The 17,876-nt window shown below is 34.0% G+C and overlaps 1 protein-coding gene across 5 annotated transcripts in view; it reads right to left on the bottom strand.

Annotated features, from left to right (window-relative positions):
• Positions 1-17,876, bottom strand: part of LOC136038473 (uncharacterized) — a 181,881-nt gene that overhangs the window by 65,985 nt on the left and 98,020 nt on the right. For all 5 annotated transcript variants that reach the window (XM_065721541.1, XM_065721538.1, XM_065721539.1 and 2 more), the window contains 3 exons: positions 11,762-11,844; positions 6,482-6,524; positions 3,113-3,195 (listed from right to left, as the gene is read on the bottom strand). In XM_065721541.1, the coding sequence (XP_065577613.1) occupies positions 3,113-3,195; positions 6,482-6,524; positions 11,762-11,844 (209 nt within the window). The remainder of the gene's footprint in view (positions 1-3,112; positions 3,196-6,481; positions 6,525-11,761; positions 11,845-17,876) is intronic.

Raw genomic sequence — 17,876 nt, 5'->3', positions numbered from 1 at the left:
ACATGTCATCACGCTTGAAACACAAGGAGATTCCTTGAGTTTCTTCATTTTTTAAATATGTTGTGGAAATATTTGACATAAGTTGTACTGCTAAACTTATATCAAAAACCTTCTTCCTTTTCTATGAAAAGTACAGTAATCTCAGGGTAGAATTTAATTCAGTAAAATCAGAAGTTGCAACTGTGATACTCATTATTACTACACATCATAGTCAATATAGCTTGATATTAAATAAAAAAAACAAGTTTTTTCAACTGAAAGTAAGGAGTGACATCAAAACTTAAAACGCACAGAAATTACTTCGTATATGAAAGAGGCTGCTTCCTCATCAACGCCCCGCTCTTTACGCTAAAGTTTGACTCTTTCTCTCAATTCTTCTTTCTAAAACAGTAAAAAACTTTAGCGTAAAGAGCGAAGCGTTGATGAGGAAGCAGCCTCTTTCATATACGAAGTAATTTCTGTGCGTTTTAAGTTTTGATGTCACTCCTTACTTTCAGTTGAAAAAACTTGTTTTTTTTATTTAATTTCTGAACGTTTTTGAATCAATGCATGTTTTGATTTTGGCTCTCCGCAGAGGAATGATCAAAACGAAATTTGCATATTTTTTTTTTGGCTCAATGGCTTTCTCATAATTTTGATCGAATGATTTTGAGAAAAAAAGAGCGGGGGACGAAGCCTAGTTGCCCCCCGATTTTTTGGTTAATTAAAAAGGCAACTAGAACTTTTAATTTTTTACGAATCTTTTTATTGGTAAAAGATTTACGTAACTTATAAATTAGCTTACGTAAAGAACTTTTGTATTCTCATGTTTTTATTACATATATGAGGGGATTCGCCCCATCGTCAGTACCTCGCTCTTTACACGAAAGCTTAAATTTTATCCCAATTCATTAAGAATGACCCCCTGAATCACAAAAGCCGTAGAATAAGTAGTTGAAATTACCGAAAATACTTTAGCGTAAAGAGCGAGGTATTAGAAGGAGGTGAGCCCCTCATATGGGTAATAATTTCTGTTTGTTTTAAGTTTTATTGCTGTTCCTTACTTCCAGCTGAAAAAGCTTTTTCACTTTTATTTTTTAATTGTTTTTTTTTAATAATGCTAGTAAATCCTGCTCTCCCTTCATGGAAATTTTCTTCTCCCATTACAAATTCTCGAAGGAAAGTTCCCCCAGCATATCCCCCTCTTCTCAACCCCTCCCCCAAACCAAAAAAATCCTCCTGAAAACGCCTGTATACTTCCCAATAACCATTACTATATGTAAGCACAGGTCAAAGTTTGTAACTTGTTGCCCCTCCCACGGGGACTGTGGGGGAGTAAGTCGTCCCCAAAGACATAGTTATAAGGTTTTTTGACTCCGCTGAATAAAATGGCTATCTCAGAATTTTGATCCGTTGACTTTGGGAAAATAATTAGCGTGGGAGGGGGCCTAGGTGCCCTCCAATTTTTTTGGTCACTTAAAAAGGGCACTAGAACTTTTCATTTCCGTTAGAATGAGCCCTCTTGCAACATTCTAGGACAACTGGGTCGATACGATCACCCCTGGGGAAAAGAAAAAAAAAAAAAAAACAAAAAAACAAAAAAACAAATAAACACGCATCCGTGATCTGCCTTCTGGCAAAAAATGCAAAATTCCACATTTTTGTAGATAGGAGCTCGAAACTTCTACAGTAGGGTTCTCTGATACGCTGAATCAGATGGTGTGATTTTCGTTAAGATTCTATGACTTTTAGGGGGCGTTTCCCCCTATTTTCTAAAATAACGCAAATTTTCTCAGGCTCGTAACTTTTGATGGGTAAGACTAAACTTGATGAAACTTATATATTTAAAACCAGCATTAAAATGCGATTCTTTTGATGTAGCTATTGGTATCAAAATTCCATTTTTTAGAGTTTTGGTTACTATTGAGCCGGGTCGCTCCTTACTACAGTTCGTTACCACGAACTGTTTGAAAAGAAAAAAACAGTCCTCTAGAACCCCTAATTGAATATATGGTATTCGACCAAAGTAAGATAGGATATTTTATTCTGAAATAGCTACTCTAAGCTACTGCTACTACTACTAATAACTCACAAAAGCATCAAGCTGCCTGAGGCCAACACAGCTACGCACGCTCATCCTCCAGCCCAATCTATTCAAGACCTCCCTCTTTACACCCTCCCAGGAACCTCCCATTTCCTTTAAATCTTTATTTTTGACATTATCCTACCCCAGACGAGGATGATCTACTTTCCTTTTAGCCCCAGACGGATGGACAAAAGGGCGACTTTTGGCACTCTGCCATCCTTTATTAACAGATCATGGCCTAGCCGTCTCGACCTTTCTTTCATTATAGCCCTAGAAAGTGGAATTGAACCATATATTTTGTATGAATTACTGTTTGAAATACGGTCAGTCAGCCGGGTACCTAGAACAATCCGTAGGAAATTTCTATGAAAAACATCTAGTAAATTTTCATCCAATTTTCGGAGTGGCCATGCTTCAGAGCCATATTTGACCGCCATCATCACTGTAGCTTTCAATATTCTAATCTTGGTTTGCAGACTTATAGGCTAGGCTATTTTTCGAATTTTTTTTAAATGAATGATTAGCCTGATTACGAAGGCTCTGTTGATAGCTTTAGTTGAAGATTAAGAATAAAAAAAATTTGAAAGAACGGGTCAAAATAATAGCTGACCGATTTGTTGTATTCAACAAGTTGTAAGACTGACGTAGTAGAATAACCATGACTTTTCTGGCTTGAGCTACAAATAATAAGCCAAAAAACGCATGGATTCACTTCACAGTTTGTGAAGGGAATCAAAAATTTGTCAGGTATCCCTGCTGAAATATCCATAAAAATGGATAAATCTTAAAGTTACTTCATTAACGCCCTGAATGCGAGGCTAAAACTTCATTGGGGTATCACAATTTGAAAATGTAAAAAAAAAATTAATCGGATTTAATACTAAACCATGAAATCTGTTGAACCGTTCAACAATATATTCTGACATTTCATCATACCTCAGAAAAATGCAAGATTGTTTATTTTTTTATAAAACATAGGTTACAACATTGCCATTATTTAAACTTTGGAATATATTTTTTTCATGGTCAGCTATGCCTGAAATTTACCTTTTGATGTACTAGGCTCGTCATCATTAACTAGGAAAACATCATCTTGAATAGCATCATCATTAAACTCCTTCACATCGCGCCTAAAAATAAAATAATGGGTTTTTAGTAAAAGAGTTATACTAAAAAAAAGATTAACTATTTATTCAATTGCCAATTCTAAAAGAAGTAATCAGTTCTGTAGATAAATTTAAATCTACGGTCAAGTTTGTAAATGTATAAGTGTTCAGTTCTGTGCATAAATTTATAAGTTTACGGCCATGTTTGTAAATGTACCAGTGTTCGGTTCTGTACATAAATTTATAAGTCTGCGGTCATGTTTGTAAATATACCAGTTTTCAGTTCTGTACATAAATTTTTAAATCAACGGCCATGTTTGTAAATGTATAAGTGTTCAGATCTGTACATAAATTTATGAGTCTACGACCATGTTTGTAAATGTACCAGTGTTCAGTACTGTACATAACTTTGTAAGTCTACGCCATATTTGCAAATGTATAAGTGTTCAGATCTGTACATAAAATTAGGAGTCTACGGCCATGTTTGTAAATATACCAGTTTTTAGTTCTTTACATCAATTTGTAAGTCAACGGCCATGTTTGCAAATATACCAGCGTTGAGTTCTCTACATAAATTTGTAAGTCTACGGCCATGTTTGTAAATGTATAAGTGTTCAGTTCTGTACATAAATTTACAAGTCTTCGGCCATATTGGTAAATATACCAGTGTTTGGTTCTGTACATAAATTTATAAGTCTGCGGTCATGTTTGTAAATATACCAGTTTTCAGTTCTGTATATAAATTTTTAAATCAACGGCCATGTTTGTAAATGTATAAGTGTTCAGATCTGTACATAAATTTATGAGTCTACGACCATGTTTGTAAATGTACCAGTGTTCAGTACTGTACATAACTTTGTAAGTCTACGCCATATTTGCAAATGTATAAGTGTTCAGATCTGTACATAAAATTAGGAGTCTACGGCCATGTTTGTAAATATACCAGTTTTTAGTTCTTTACATCAATTTGTAAGTCAACGGCCATGTTTGCAAATATACCAGCGTTGAGTTCTCTACATAAATTTGTAAGTCTACGGCCATGTTTGTAAATGTATAAGTGTTCAGTTCTGTACATAAATTTACAAGTCTTCGGCCATATTGGTAAATATACCAGTGTTCAGGTCTGTACATAAATTTGTCAGTCTACGGCTATGTTTGTAAATGTACCAGTGTTCAGTTCTGTACATAAATTTGATAGTCTACGACCATGTTTGTAAATGCACCAGTGATATTCCATATGTAAAAGTAACAGAGTAACAATTTCTTTTTAAATGTCTCCAGGGAAGAAATGACCCAACTGACCCCAGGGAACGAGGAGTCCAAATGTAATGTGTTTATTCTTGACCGATTTACCTGTTTAGAATAAGTGCTTCCATTACACCTTTTGAAACTGAATTTATACCAAGAATTTAAATTATAATGATTTGAGTATGGAATCTGGCTTTTTTTGTGGTTTTGCAATGAGTTTGACTATAGGGGATAAAGAGAAAGGAAGGTGAACAACGAAGTAATTAGCAATAAACTTATAACCAAACTTATATATTAGTAATTTATATATTATTTTATGCATTAGTTTACTTATTTATTTATATATTTAGTTTATTTATTTATTAGTTTATTTATTTATATATTGGTTTATAAGTAATTAACATTACTTATACTTATATATAACTTACATATGCTTATTATAACCAAACTTATAACTCGACTGTGTACTGGCTAATACACAAGTATCAATATTTTCTATTATTTCTTACCTTTCGTATAATATTATAAGAAGAGCACACCGTACATAAGAGGGTATAGTATAGCCTAACAATTCTAGGGGAACACCTGAATTTTGTTGACATCTACAAGTCAAGAGTTTCTGGTTTTAGCTTTCAAGATTGTGGCAACACAAAATAGAAAAATATTCGTTCAAATTCAAAAGATTTAATATTTGCTAGACAATAAATTAAATTTACGAATGTTATATATTACACGCTGCCATGATTATGCAAGGATTAAGTCCTAAAGTATCTAAAAAAAAATCAAAAATTCAAACAACTTTGCTGGTACGAAATAGGGTGTTAGTTTCGTGTTCACGTTCAGTAGCTTACCCAAGATTATCGTTATTAATTCCAGATGTTGAAATTCTGGACTGGAAAAGACCGTGTTTAAAATCAAAGCCAGTAGAAGCTTCCAAGGGTGTTTTTTTCCACATCGGTATAACTTGGATAATACCAAAATCATGAAGAAAATCCAAACAAAAAATTCTAAACAAGATTCTAAACAAAAAATGAATAAATAGGAGAAATTTTAAACAAATAGAAGAAAATTCTAAACAAAAAATGAATAAATAGAAGAAATTCTAAACAAATAGAAGAAAATTCTAAACAAAAAATGACTTCTCTATCACTAATAACACTGAACAATGGACGAAAAGAAGGCAGAGAACAAGATAAAATATAAACATCAAAAGAAATACAATCTGCAATTATGTCCATGGATCAAATCATTAAGCTGTTATATTTTACTGACTTATTGACAAAATTTGTACTCGGGCTTTTTCATCGACAAAGAATGACATTGACATTAAATGTGAGATTGTCATAGTTTACCATTTGCAATAGTTTAATTTGAGCTAATACAAAAATAGTCCTCGTTTCTTAGTAGTTTTCATCACAAGCCACGACTTTGGAATATAGCAGGATTGAAAACTATTTCAATAAGTGTTTTATGTACAATTTTAGCAATGATTCACTCAAATAAAACATTCTCCTTAGTAATAATAAAACCACACTTTGTTGTGGTGTATATAATCATTCTTTCACAAATGAAGATATACCTAAGAAAGATGAATGGCATGTCTCTCCCACATCGCAGAAGACTTTGGGGATATAGAAAAAGTCCTGGGTTCAACAAGAAGACATGTGTTTGCAGCTTAACAGTTACCCTAAGGCCAGATGGCGATTCAGCAAGTGTGGGGGTCCTATCGACCAAACGACTTTTCTGATGATCACCAATATGTATTCTGCCGGAAACACTCAACATTAGACTGCCTACTGGCCTAGAATCAGGAATAGACGGAATTTCTAGTCATTCCGTCTATATGGAAATATTTCAACAACGTTTGGCACCTTGACCTTCTAAGAAAGCTTCTTGTGTACGGTGTTCGTGGTTATCTGATAAAATGGATCAAGAGCTTTCTTTCTAATCGTTCACTACGGGTTATACTTGATGAGTTTATTTTTCGTCAATATTCAGTGAAACACAAAATATTAAACAGTTTTGAATAAAAATTAGTTTGGTAGCGGTGTGTATAACTTACCCTTGTACTTCATCAATTTCGACGATCATACTGGTGCTGCACTCTAAAAATAAAAGTTTAGTTGATGAAACGAATCAAATAAATACTTTCTGTACATAAAAGTAAAAAGTGACGCTAGAGGTTTAAACAGACATAGAATATTTCGTTGATACCAGAGCCTTCCCCTTCTCCCTGTCCATCACCTTACGCACAAGTTTTGTAGTTTTTGGAAAACAATTTCTAATCCACTACGGCCGGCAGGTATTCTTATGTTTTTGGTGAAATTTTTTTTTAGCTTTAATGTATTAATAAAAAACAACTGCAAGTAAGGAGTGACATTTATGCCTCAACGCCTCGCTCTTTACACTAAAGTTTGACTCTTTCTCACAACTCTTCAACGCCTCGCTCTTTACACTAAATTTTGACTCTCTCACAACTCTACATTTTAAAACAACAAAAAAAAATTTTCATAAAGAGCGAGGTGTTGAGGAGGGGACAACCCCTTTTATATACGGAATTATTTCTGTTCGTTTTAAGTTTTAATGTTGCTCCTTATTTGCAGTTAAAAACTTGTTTTTTTTTTTTTATTTCTGAACGGTTTTGAATTAGCGCATGTTTTGATTTTGGCTCACCGCACATGAACACTTAAAAACAAAACTTGGATATTAATATTTTTTGGCTAAATGGTCTCTTATATTTTTGATCGGATGATTTTGAAAAAAAGGTGGGTGAGGAGGCCTAGTTGCCCTCCAATCTTTGGTTACTTAAAAGTACAACTAGAACTTTTTATTTTTTATTTTTTATTAGTAATAAATATACGTAAATTAATAATTATCTAACGTAATGAATTTCAACTTTTTGTACATTTTTATTACGTCTATGAGGGGGTCCACCCCCTCGTCGATGCCTCGCACTTTACACTAAAGCTTGAATTTCATCCCAAATTTTAAGAATGACCCCCTGAATCACAAAGACCGTAGAATAAATAGCTGAAATTACTAAAAATACTTTAGTGTAAAGAGCGAAGTATTGTGGAAGAGACGAAACCCCTTATGTGCATAATATTTTCTGTTCGTCTTAAATTTTAATGCTGCTCCTTACTTCCAGTTGAATTTTTATTTATTTATTTTCTCATTGTTTTTTTTTTAATAATGCTAGAAAATCCTGCGCTCACTTCATTGAAATTTTCTTCCCTTATGAAAAATTCCTTTATGGAGAGATCATCCCACGTAACCCCCTCCCCTGACCCACCCCACCCCAACGTGAAAATGTCCCCCCGAAAACGGCTGTAAACTACGCAATAACCATTACTGTGTGTAAACAATGTTCAAAATTTGTAACGTACAGCCCCCCCCTCCGGGGACTGTGGGGTTATTAAGTCGTCTCCAAAGACATAGTTATTAGGTTTTTCGACTATGCTGAACAAAAAAGCTATCTCAAAATTTTGGTCGGTGCCTTCTAGAAAAATGAGCGTAGGAAGGGGCCCAGGTGCCCTCCGATTACTTTGGTCAACTAAAAGGGGCACTAGAACTTTTAATTTCCTTTAGAATTATCCCGCTCACGACATTCTAGGACTACTAGGTCGACACAATCATGCAATAACCATTACTGTGTGTAAACAATGTTCAAACGGAAAGTTCATACGGAAAGATTGATCAGGTGAACAGCTTTACCTACCTTGGTAGTATTATTAGTAAAGACGGTGGGAACAGTGAAGATCTTACAAGTAGAACAGTATAGGCTCAGGGTGTCTTTTATGGAAAAAAAAAAGTTTGGAAGCTTGCAAACCATGATCAGAATAATGGAAGCTTCAGTGATGACAGCGGCCAAATATGGCTCTGATGCATGGGTACTAAGTTACTAGATTTTTTCTGGAGAAATTGCCAAAAGACTGTGCTGTATAGCTGGCTGACTGAGCGCATTTCGAACAGTAGGCTGTACAAAAAGTGTGGTTCAATTCCGTTTTCTAGGGATTTAATGAGAGAAAGGTTGATATTCCTATGACATGTTCTGCCACTGAAAGAGGACAGATGGCCGAAGATTATCCTTTTCGGCCAACCGTCCTGGCCTTCACAGAAAGCAAGCTGTCCCTAGTTGGAGTGGGAGGATGTCATAAAGAAAGATTTAAAGGAAATGGAAACTTCATGGGAGGGAGTAATGAGGAGGAGCGTATGCAGCTGTGTTAATCTCCGGCAGCTTATGAGTTGTTAGTCGTAGTTGTAACATTTCAATTCTTTCTACTATGTTGTGCAAACCCAGAGCGTAAGCGTTCTTCTTGTGAAGAAGGTACCTTAGCAAAAACTGTAAATTTTTGCAACAAACTGACCTAAGTTTGGATATGCTTGTTTGGGTTAACTAAACCCCCAAGGGCAATACATACGCAAGGTTTAGGAAGGGCTAAAGCTGAATATAACCATACCAAGAGCTTTCTATTGAAATATATTTTGAAATAGTAGGCTTACTATAGCTCAGATGTAATGCTTTCAGTTATAAGCTGATAAATATTTTGAATATTTTGACCATAGGCTATAGCTAAGTCTTCATTGAATTACTTTGGAAATCATTACATACTTTGATGTTTTACTTATATCCTTAGATGCCAGGGCACAAACATCTAGGAAATCAATGTTCTAAAAGTTAACAAAAACACTAAAATTTTTATTTCCTTCTAACAAATATTCAATATTCTCTTGTAGCGAAAAAGGTTACAAAAGCTTAGAACTTAAACTTCAGTCGTAATCGGCAAAAAAACCGAAGATTGAGGTTGCCAGCATCAATACTATACCCTCTTGTAACGCTCATAGTTACAGCTGACGTCACTGTATCAAATAGTACTGAAATCTGGATAGAACCTTGTCTAAGACTACAATTAGGCCTAAAGGGATCACCAAAGTTAAACCGAAGACAAGTAGAAATAAAACGAAATAATTATTTCAGCACAAAATTACCAAAAACTGCTATCAACAAATAAATGAAACTAAATAATAAAGAGAAATTACAAAGAATAGCCAACTAAAACTGAAAACAAGAATAACTACAGCACAGAAGATTAGGGCTAACATCCTTTGTACTTCAAAAAACGAGAATTTGAACTTTTCTTGTTCATAATTTTGTTCATAATTTGTTCATAATTTTGTTCATAATTTGAACTTTTCTTGAAACAATCGGTTTCGAGCTATGTGTATTTTTTTTATTATATCAAAAAAGAAAAATATCCATCATAACCAAGATTAGAGGAAAGAATAAACAAACGTAGATAACATACACTAATATTAATACTAATTAATATTAATAAATTCTAATTAATATAGTTCTAATTAATTATTTATTAATAATTAATTCCTTAAAGCCTTGAAGTCTCAGATTTATCAAAATTATAATAAAAAATTGTTTAAAATGCTTTATATTTTCAGTTAAGTCAGTAAAGCACTAATAATTTTTGTGTCTTTCAAAGACACAGGGGGGAGTGGAGGGGTATTCCTACTCCTACTCGACGAAGATTTTGCTTGTTTTGTGTTTTACTTGTTCATTTACTATAATCACTGTTTTTTTTTTATTATTGTCTATTGATAAATGTATGCTTAAAAACTTATTTTACTTTATTTATGCTCACTTTTGCTTTACCGTAGCTGTTAACTTATATTTCAAAACTCACTTTATTGGAAATTTTTTTTAAATATCTACTTGTTCTCAATTCACACTCTTTTTTGTTATTGATCCGAAGGGAATATCTTTAGTGTTAAATCCAGTTTCAGCTATCCAATTGTGTGTTAATAAGAAATTAATTGTACAATAATACCTTCCAATATAGGTAATGAAAATCTGCATAATCTTCACATTTCTATAGGGATGCCAGTATTCATACCCCTGTTTTATTACAATCTTGACCATAGACAAATATTAATTAACTATCCCTCCACATGCCCTGAAAGTTATAACTTTATTCCCCAAAACTCCGGCGAGTCACCACAGACAACCTGCTTTGAAAACCTTTAATGCACAGACTTAGGTGCATATTAAACCAGTTTGTGGTAATAAACTGTAGGTAAAACTGATGCAACTCACTAGTAACCAACACTCAAAGAAAATAACTTTGATATCAATTGATACTTCAAAAGAACAGGCTTACTATGCTGATTCCCAATAAATAAGATTTATTTAGTTTAATGTTACCTGTCAACATTTATATGGCTAAAAAAGTAGCCTGATTGTCGAAAGGGGAGGGATCACCTCTATAAGTCAATAAATGATAATACAAATCGCACCATCAGATTCAGTGTGTCAGAGAACCCTTCTAAGTCTTCAAGCTCCAATCTGCTTAAATTTGGAATTTGTAATTTTTTGTCAGAAGAAAGATCAAGAATGCATGTTTATTTATTGTTGTCTTTTCAAGGGGTGAATGTTTTATATCAGTAGTCCAGGAATATTGGGAGAGGGGTCAGCTAAACATGGTTTCATGGGGGGCATTTGCTAGAACAATTTGCCTCAGCGTCTATATATTTGCATGCATCCTCACTACAATCCGTCTACAACGTATATTTGTCTCGTTTTGTTTGTTTTTGGCTACAACTCTATTGGGGTATCAAAATTGTAAAATGTAAGAAAACAATTGATCATATTTAATACTAAGCCTTGAAATCTCTTAAGCGAGACAAAGAGACGTCGCAGACAATATAGCAAGGCTGTATATAAAATGTTATAGCTATGGTTACTCTGTATATTATGTAGTAAGAATGATTTACCTAACCTTAACGAGCTCAGTTGTTAGCTTTAGTTGAGGATTAAAAAGAAAAAAAAAGAAAAAAGGAAAGATTGAAAAGACGACTCAAAATAATAAATAATCGATTTGTTATATTCGACTCTATATTGGTTACATTACAAGTTGTAATACCAACTTGTTACAATAAGTATCACTCTTTTCTGGTATGAGCTGCGAATGCAAACAAAGTTACGTGGATTTACTTCACAGTTCCAGAAGGAATTTACAAATTTGTAGGGTATTACTGTCGAAATATCTATAAAAATGAATAAACCTTAAAGTTAGTTATCAACCCACTGAACGTGAGGCTACAACTCTATTGCGGTATCAAAATTTGAGACTGTGAAAAAAAAAAAATGATCAGATTTTATACTAAACCATGAAATCTGTTACCATTGTTAACCATCCAACAATATATTCTGACATTTGATCATACCTCCGAAAAGTGCAGTATAATTTCTCTCCAAAACCTAGGTTACAAACTTGTGATTAATGATACTTTGAATATTTTTTTTCATGGTCTGGAATGTCTAAAAATTTACCTTTTGATGTACTAGGCTCATCATCATTAGTAACGAAAACATCATTTTGAATAGCATCATCATTACAATCATTCATTTCCCTCCTAAAAATAAAATGAAGGCTTGTTAGTAAAAGGGCTATACTAAAAAAATAATTAACCATTTATGCAATCACCAATTCCAAAAGAAGGTATCAGAGTGATCCCGAAATATGTCTTGATTTTTCTAGAGCTAGAGACTTTATTTTACTGTAAGTCTAAATGCCTAGGAATTTAACTGAAAATTAGGCTGTATTGAATTCAATAATATTTAATTCTTAAAAATTAAACTGAAGATGGTAATGACTGTAAAAGATTTAGTCCTTTCAGCCGGACAGCTGAAACTCTAGAAACGATAAAACTGCGACGAAAAATAAAATAAAATAAAAGATACTGTCTTAACTGTTCCTTGAAAACTTTCATGACAAACTTCTGTCTGCAATAGTATCAAAGTCTATTTCAGACAGAATCTTTCACCAAAGTTCTCAATGTTTTCAAGCCAATAATTCTATTTTTCATATCATGGAGTGCTCTATGAAGTTTACTGAAAGGTGCCACTGCCTAATCTTCTTATCTCTCTAATTATATCCTCAAAGATCAGGACTCTTATCACATGTTTTGCGGTCTTTTTGGCCTCAGTGTCTCCTAAGTCACTAGTGCTGATTGTATTTCAAACTTCTGTTGAAATTTGGACATGGTTCCTGAAATATAATGTCTCATACTTGTTGTCTTAAAACAGAATTCTAAGCTTTTTTTTAATGGCAATAATCTGACAAGACTGTTGCTTCCCTTCACATCCTCTACATTGCACCCTTCTGGCAGATTCTTACATAGAATGATAAACTGAAATCCAGCAATAAATAATAAAAAAAACTGTCAAGCTTTCTTGACAGTTCTAAGCTTTTTTTAATGGCAATAATCTGACAAGACTGTTGCTTCCCTTCACATCCTCTACATTGCACCCTTCTGGCAGATTCTTACATAGTGATAAACTGAAATCCAGCAATAAACAAAAAAAAACTGTCAAGCTTTCTTGACAGTTCCAAGCTTTTTTTAATGGCAATAATCTGACAAGACTGTTGCTCCCCTTGACATCCTCTACATTGCACCCTTCTGGCAGATTTTTACATAGAGTGATGAACTAAAATCCAGTGGTAAATTTAAAAGCTGTTAAACAACAAGTTTAAAAACAAGTCACTCAAAGTTATAGTCTCATATAACTTGATCTAGAGTTTGGTACCAGTTTGATCTTTATATTCAAGAAAATCATTATCTGTCTAAGAGATCTAGAAGCTTGATCTAGAGTTTGGTAACAGTTGATCTTTATATACAAGAAGATCATTATCTTTCTAAGAGATCTAGAAGCTTGATCTAGAGTTTGGTAACAGTTGATCTTTATATACAAGAAGATCATTATCTTTCTAAGAGATCTAGAAGCTTGATCTAGAGTTTGGTAACAGTTGATCTTTATATACAAGAAGATCATTATCTTTCTAAGAGATCTAGAAGCTTGATCTAGAGTTTGGTAACAGTTGATCTTTATATACAAGAAGATCATTATCTTTCTAAGAGATCTAGAAGCTTGATCTAGAGTTTGGTAACAGTTGATCTTTATATACAAGAAGATCATTATCTTTCTAAGAGATCTAGAAGCTTGATCTAGAGTTTGGTAACAGTTGATCTTTATATACAAGAAGATCATTATCTTTCTAAGAGATCTAGAAGCTTGATCTAGAGTTTGGTAACAGTTGATCTTTATATACAAGAAGATCATTATCTTTCTAAGAGATCTAGAAGCTTGATCTAGAGTTTGGTAACAGTTGATCTTTATATACAAGAAGATCATTATCTTTCTAAGAGATTACGACGACTATGCTCATCGAAAACAATTTTGATAAATATTCTAAGCAAAAAGCAAGGTGCTAGTGAACTGGATAAGTCATCTTGATACTTGAAAGATCTATCCGACGGATATTAAAATATGTAGCTTTTACTGAAAACATAGAAAATGCTAAAGAAGAAAAATTTTAAACTGAAAAAATCGTAAACTCACCCTCACAATAAGGATCAACGTGAAAAGTATTACAGAGAAATAAGAAAGTACAGATATTTGTTGTACTGTATTTGTTGTATTCGTAACGACGAATTATGTGGCCTTTTACAGTCTCTGTGATCCACGTTTTTCTGTCCTGACCAGTTTCATTAATAATGTATATGTGGCACCATCATATCCATATAGAACAAGCGGTAAGATCCATTTGGTTCAGTGCACAGCTTAGATACCAATACAGCAACAAAAACTCGATTTGTTTTTGGGACTCAGTGCCAGTGCAAGGGAGCAATGTTAGCGGCTGGAGACAGGAAACTGGCAGTCTGAATCTAAAAGTCAGAGCAATGCACAGCTTAGATACCAATAGTTCAAAGCTATGGTGTTCCCGCTTATGGTGTTGTAGTATGATCTATGCGTCGGAGCGCGGGCTTGGAGGAAGTGCCAAGCTCAGAGCTCTGCATCAAAAGCTTCTCATGGGCAAGATAGGAGCTTTCATAACTGTATTGGTATCTAAGCTGTGGTTCAGTGTATTGATTATGATTTTTTTTAAATTCTGCAATTTTACCCCTCCCCACCCGTATAAAAGTTGATCTTAAGTTTTTTTTCTTCTTGAAAGTAATGTCAAAACTTAAGAAAAAGTATCACTTGTATAATAGGGTCGCCCTTTCCTCATTACCTTGTTCCATGCTAAAGTTTTTTAGCGTTTAAATGAAGCTTCTTACTGTCCTAATTAAACGGCCCTTTTATTTCAAGTCATTTTTTAAGTATTGGGACAAAAAATCAAACTCAAGCGTAAAGAAAGAGGTATTGAGGATGGGACGATTCCTCGATATGCGCAATAATTTCGGTTCGTTTTAAGTTTTGATGTTGCTCCTTATTTCCAGTTAAAAGAGTTTTATTTTAATTTCTGATTTTTTTAAAATAATGCCAAGAAATCTTGCTCTTCTTCTATGAAAATTTTTGTCCCCCTATGAAAAATATCTCAGTGGCAAGTTCCTCCTATGTAAAATACCCCCAATAAGGATATTCCCCAAGGAAATTCCATTATAAAAAAATGTGCCCCAGAAAATTACGCACAGACCATCAGGGGTGATTTCCCAGTAGGTTTCAAATTGATTTAGTGAGAGTAATGCAACTCTCACCTCCAATTATTCTGCAAAGGTACAATCTATATGTACTGTACCCAATCGGACAATAGTCATATCTTGAGTACCGGACAAATCCAATACATATGATAGCATAAGTACTTGGAATCTAGTGATTGGATTGTCAATTCGAATAAGATCCTGAAGGATTTATCAAAGGAAAAATCTAGAGTAGAATTCTATTGCATTTACATTCAAGAGATGAAAGTCCAAAGGTTTCAAATTTATATGGAGAATTTGCCCATGATCCAACAGCACTAATACTTTTTTACCAAAGCCAAAACAAGTTTTGAAGGAATTTCTCAATTGGTAGATGACTATTATCGTAAATGACTATATTATAGTAGATGACTATTGGTAGATGACTATTATGTAGATGGTGTCATCAGGTTGACATCAGGTGTCAAGGCAACTACTCTTAGCACAATAAAATTGGCCGGAGCAAGTTGTAGCTTTATTTCAATCTTTAACTTAGAGGGCAATCATTGAGGTATGTTAATTATCTCATGATATGAAATAATGTTTACTGGAATAAATTTTGAAATGTACGTTCTCAGAGAGAACGGAGAGAAAGGATAAAATTGTCCAAAATAACCATATTTTACGCTCACATCAACATTTTCTGCACTGGAAAGTTTTAGATAGTGTTGACAGAAGAACGAGGTTTTTTAATGCAGTAGATGTGCCATTTCTAGGAATTAAATAAAAAAAACAAGTTTTTTTAACTGAAAGTAAGGAGCGACATTAAAACTTAAAACGAACAGAAATTACTTCGTATATGAAAGAGGCTGCTTCCTCATCAACGCCCCGCTCTTTACGCTAAAGTTTGACTCTATCTATCAATTCTTCTTTTTAAAACAGTAAAAAACTTTAGCGTAAAGAGCGGGGCGTTGATGAGGAAGCAGCCTCTTTCATATACGAAGTAATTTCTGTTCGTTTTAAGTTTTAATGTCGCTCCTTACTTTCAGTTAAAAAAACTTGTTTTTTTTAATTTAATTTCTGAACGTTTTTAAATCAATGCATGTTTTGATTTTCTCTCTCCGCAGAGGAATAATTAAAACGAAATTTGCATTTTTTTTTTTGGCTAAATGGCTTTCTCATAATTTTGATCGAATGATTTTGATAAAAAAAGAGCGGGGGAGGAAGCCTAGTTGCCCTCCGATTTTTTGGTTAATTAAAAAGGCAACTAGAACTTTTAATTTTTTCGAATATTTTTATTAGTAAGAGATTTACGTAACTTATAAATTAGCTTACGTAAAGAACTTTTGTATTCTCATATTTTTATTACATATCTGAGGGGGTTCGCCCCCTTGTCAGATCCTCGCTCTTTACACTAAAGCTTAAATTTTGTCCCAATTCATTAAGAATGACCCCAGAATCACAAAAGCCGTAGAATAAATAGTTGAAATTACTAAAAATACTTTAACGTAAAGAGCGAGGTATTAGGAGGAGGTGAGCCCCTCAAATGGGTAATAATTTCTGTTTGTTTTAAGTTTCAAAGCTGTTCCTTACTTCCAGCTGAAAGTACTTTTTCATATTTATTTTTTCATTGTGTTTTTAAATAATGCTAGTAAATCCTGCGCTTCCTTCATGGAGATTTCCATCCCCCATGACAAATTATCGATGGAATGTTCCCCCAGCCTATCCCCCTCTTCTCAACTCCTCCCCCAACCAAAAAAATCCTCCTGAAAACGCCTGTACACTTCCCAATAACCATTACTATATGTAAGCATTGGTCAAAGTTTGTAACTTGTTGCCCCTCCCATGGGGACTGTGGGGAGTAAGTCGTCCCTAAAGACATAGTTATTAGGTTTTTCGACTACGTTGAATAAAATGGCTATCTCAGAATTTTGATCCGTTGACTTTGGTAAAATAATTAGCGTGGGAGGGGGCCTAGGTGCCCTTCAATTTTTTTGGTCACTTAAAAAGGGCACTAGAACTTTTCATTTCCGTTAGAATGAGCCCTCTTGTAACATTCTAGGACAACTGGTTCGATACAATCACCCCTGGGAAAAAGAAAAAAAACAAAACAAAAAAACAAAAAAACAAATAAACACGCATCCGTGATCTGCCTTCTGGCAAAAAATACAAAATTCCACATTTTTGTAGATAGGAGCTTGAAACTTCTACAGTAGGGTTCTCTGATACGCTGAATCTGATGGTGTGATTTTCGTTAAGATTCTATGACTTCTAGGGGGCGTTTCCCCCTATTTTCTAAAATAACGCAAATTTTCTCAGGCTCGTAACTTTTGATGGGTACGACTAAACTTGATGAAACTTATATATTTAAAATCAGCATTAAAATGCGATTCTTTTGATGTAGGTATTGGTATCAAAATTCCTTTTTTTAGAGTTTTGGTTACTATTGAGCCGGGTCGCTCCTTACTACAGTTCGTTACCACGAACTGTTTGAAAGAAATCTTTTTTCGGTCCAACAATTTTTAATTTTGGTTTCTTCTTCGATAAGACTGATGTTTTAAACTTCCGGCCTGAGTTGAGACTGATGAGGTGTTTCTTGTCCTTTTTAAGTCTTTCCCACTTTGAAATGATTTGGATCGTCGCTAAGGGATCGTGCGATGGACCTGAAATTTTGTGAAACACTTTCCCTAAAATCTTCCCAGAGCCCCATTCATTTAATGTAGGCGACGCAAAATCTATGGCAACTGGTACAATACATTTTTTAGCCAGGGGGGATGCAGAGCGAAACAGCTTGGCAAACCAATTGCCAAGACCATAACCAGACATTAACCAACGACCCTATAATAGTCCGTTCCATGACTCAACTTAGCAATGAATATCATGACAAACAAAAGTATTTTTTCTATTAGCCGTCTCACTGAATGAGTTGAAAATGACATGTAATCACAGCCAAACCCTTTGATATTGCTAGAGGATCACCCAAT

Source organism: Artemia franciscana, chromosome 18 (assembly GCF_032884065.1).
Source record: "Artemia franciscana chromosome 18, ASM3288406v1, whole genome shotgun sequence".
Taxonomy (NCBI): Eukaryota; Metazoa; Arthropoda; class Branchiopoda; order Anostraca; family Artemiidae; genus Artemia; species Artemia franciscana.
This window is presented reverse-complemented; position numbering and strand designations above follow the sequence as displayed.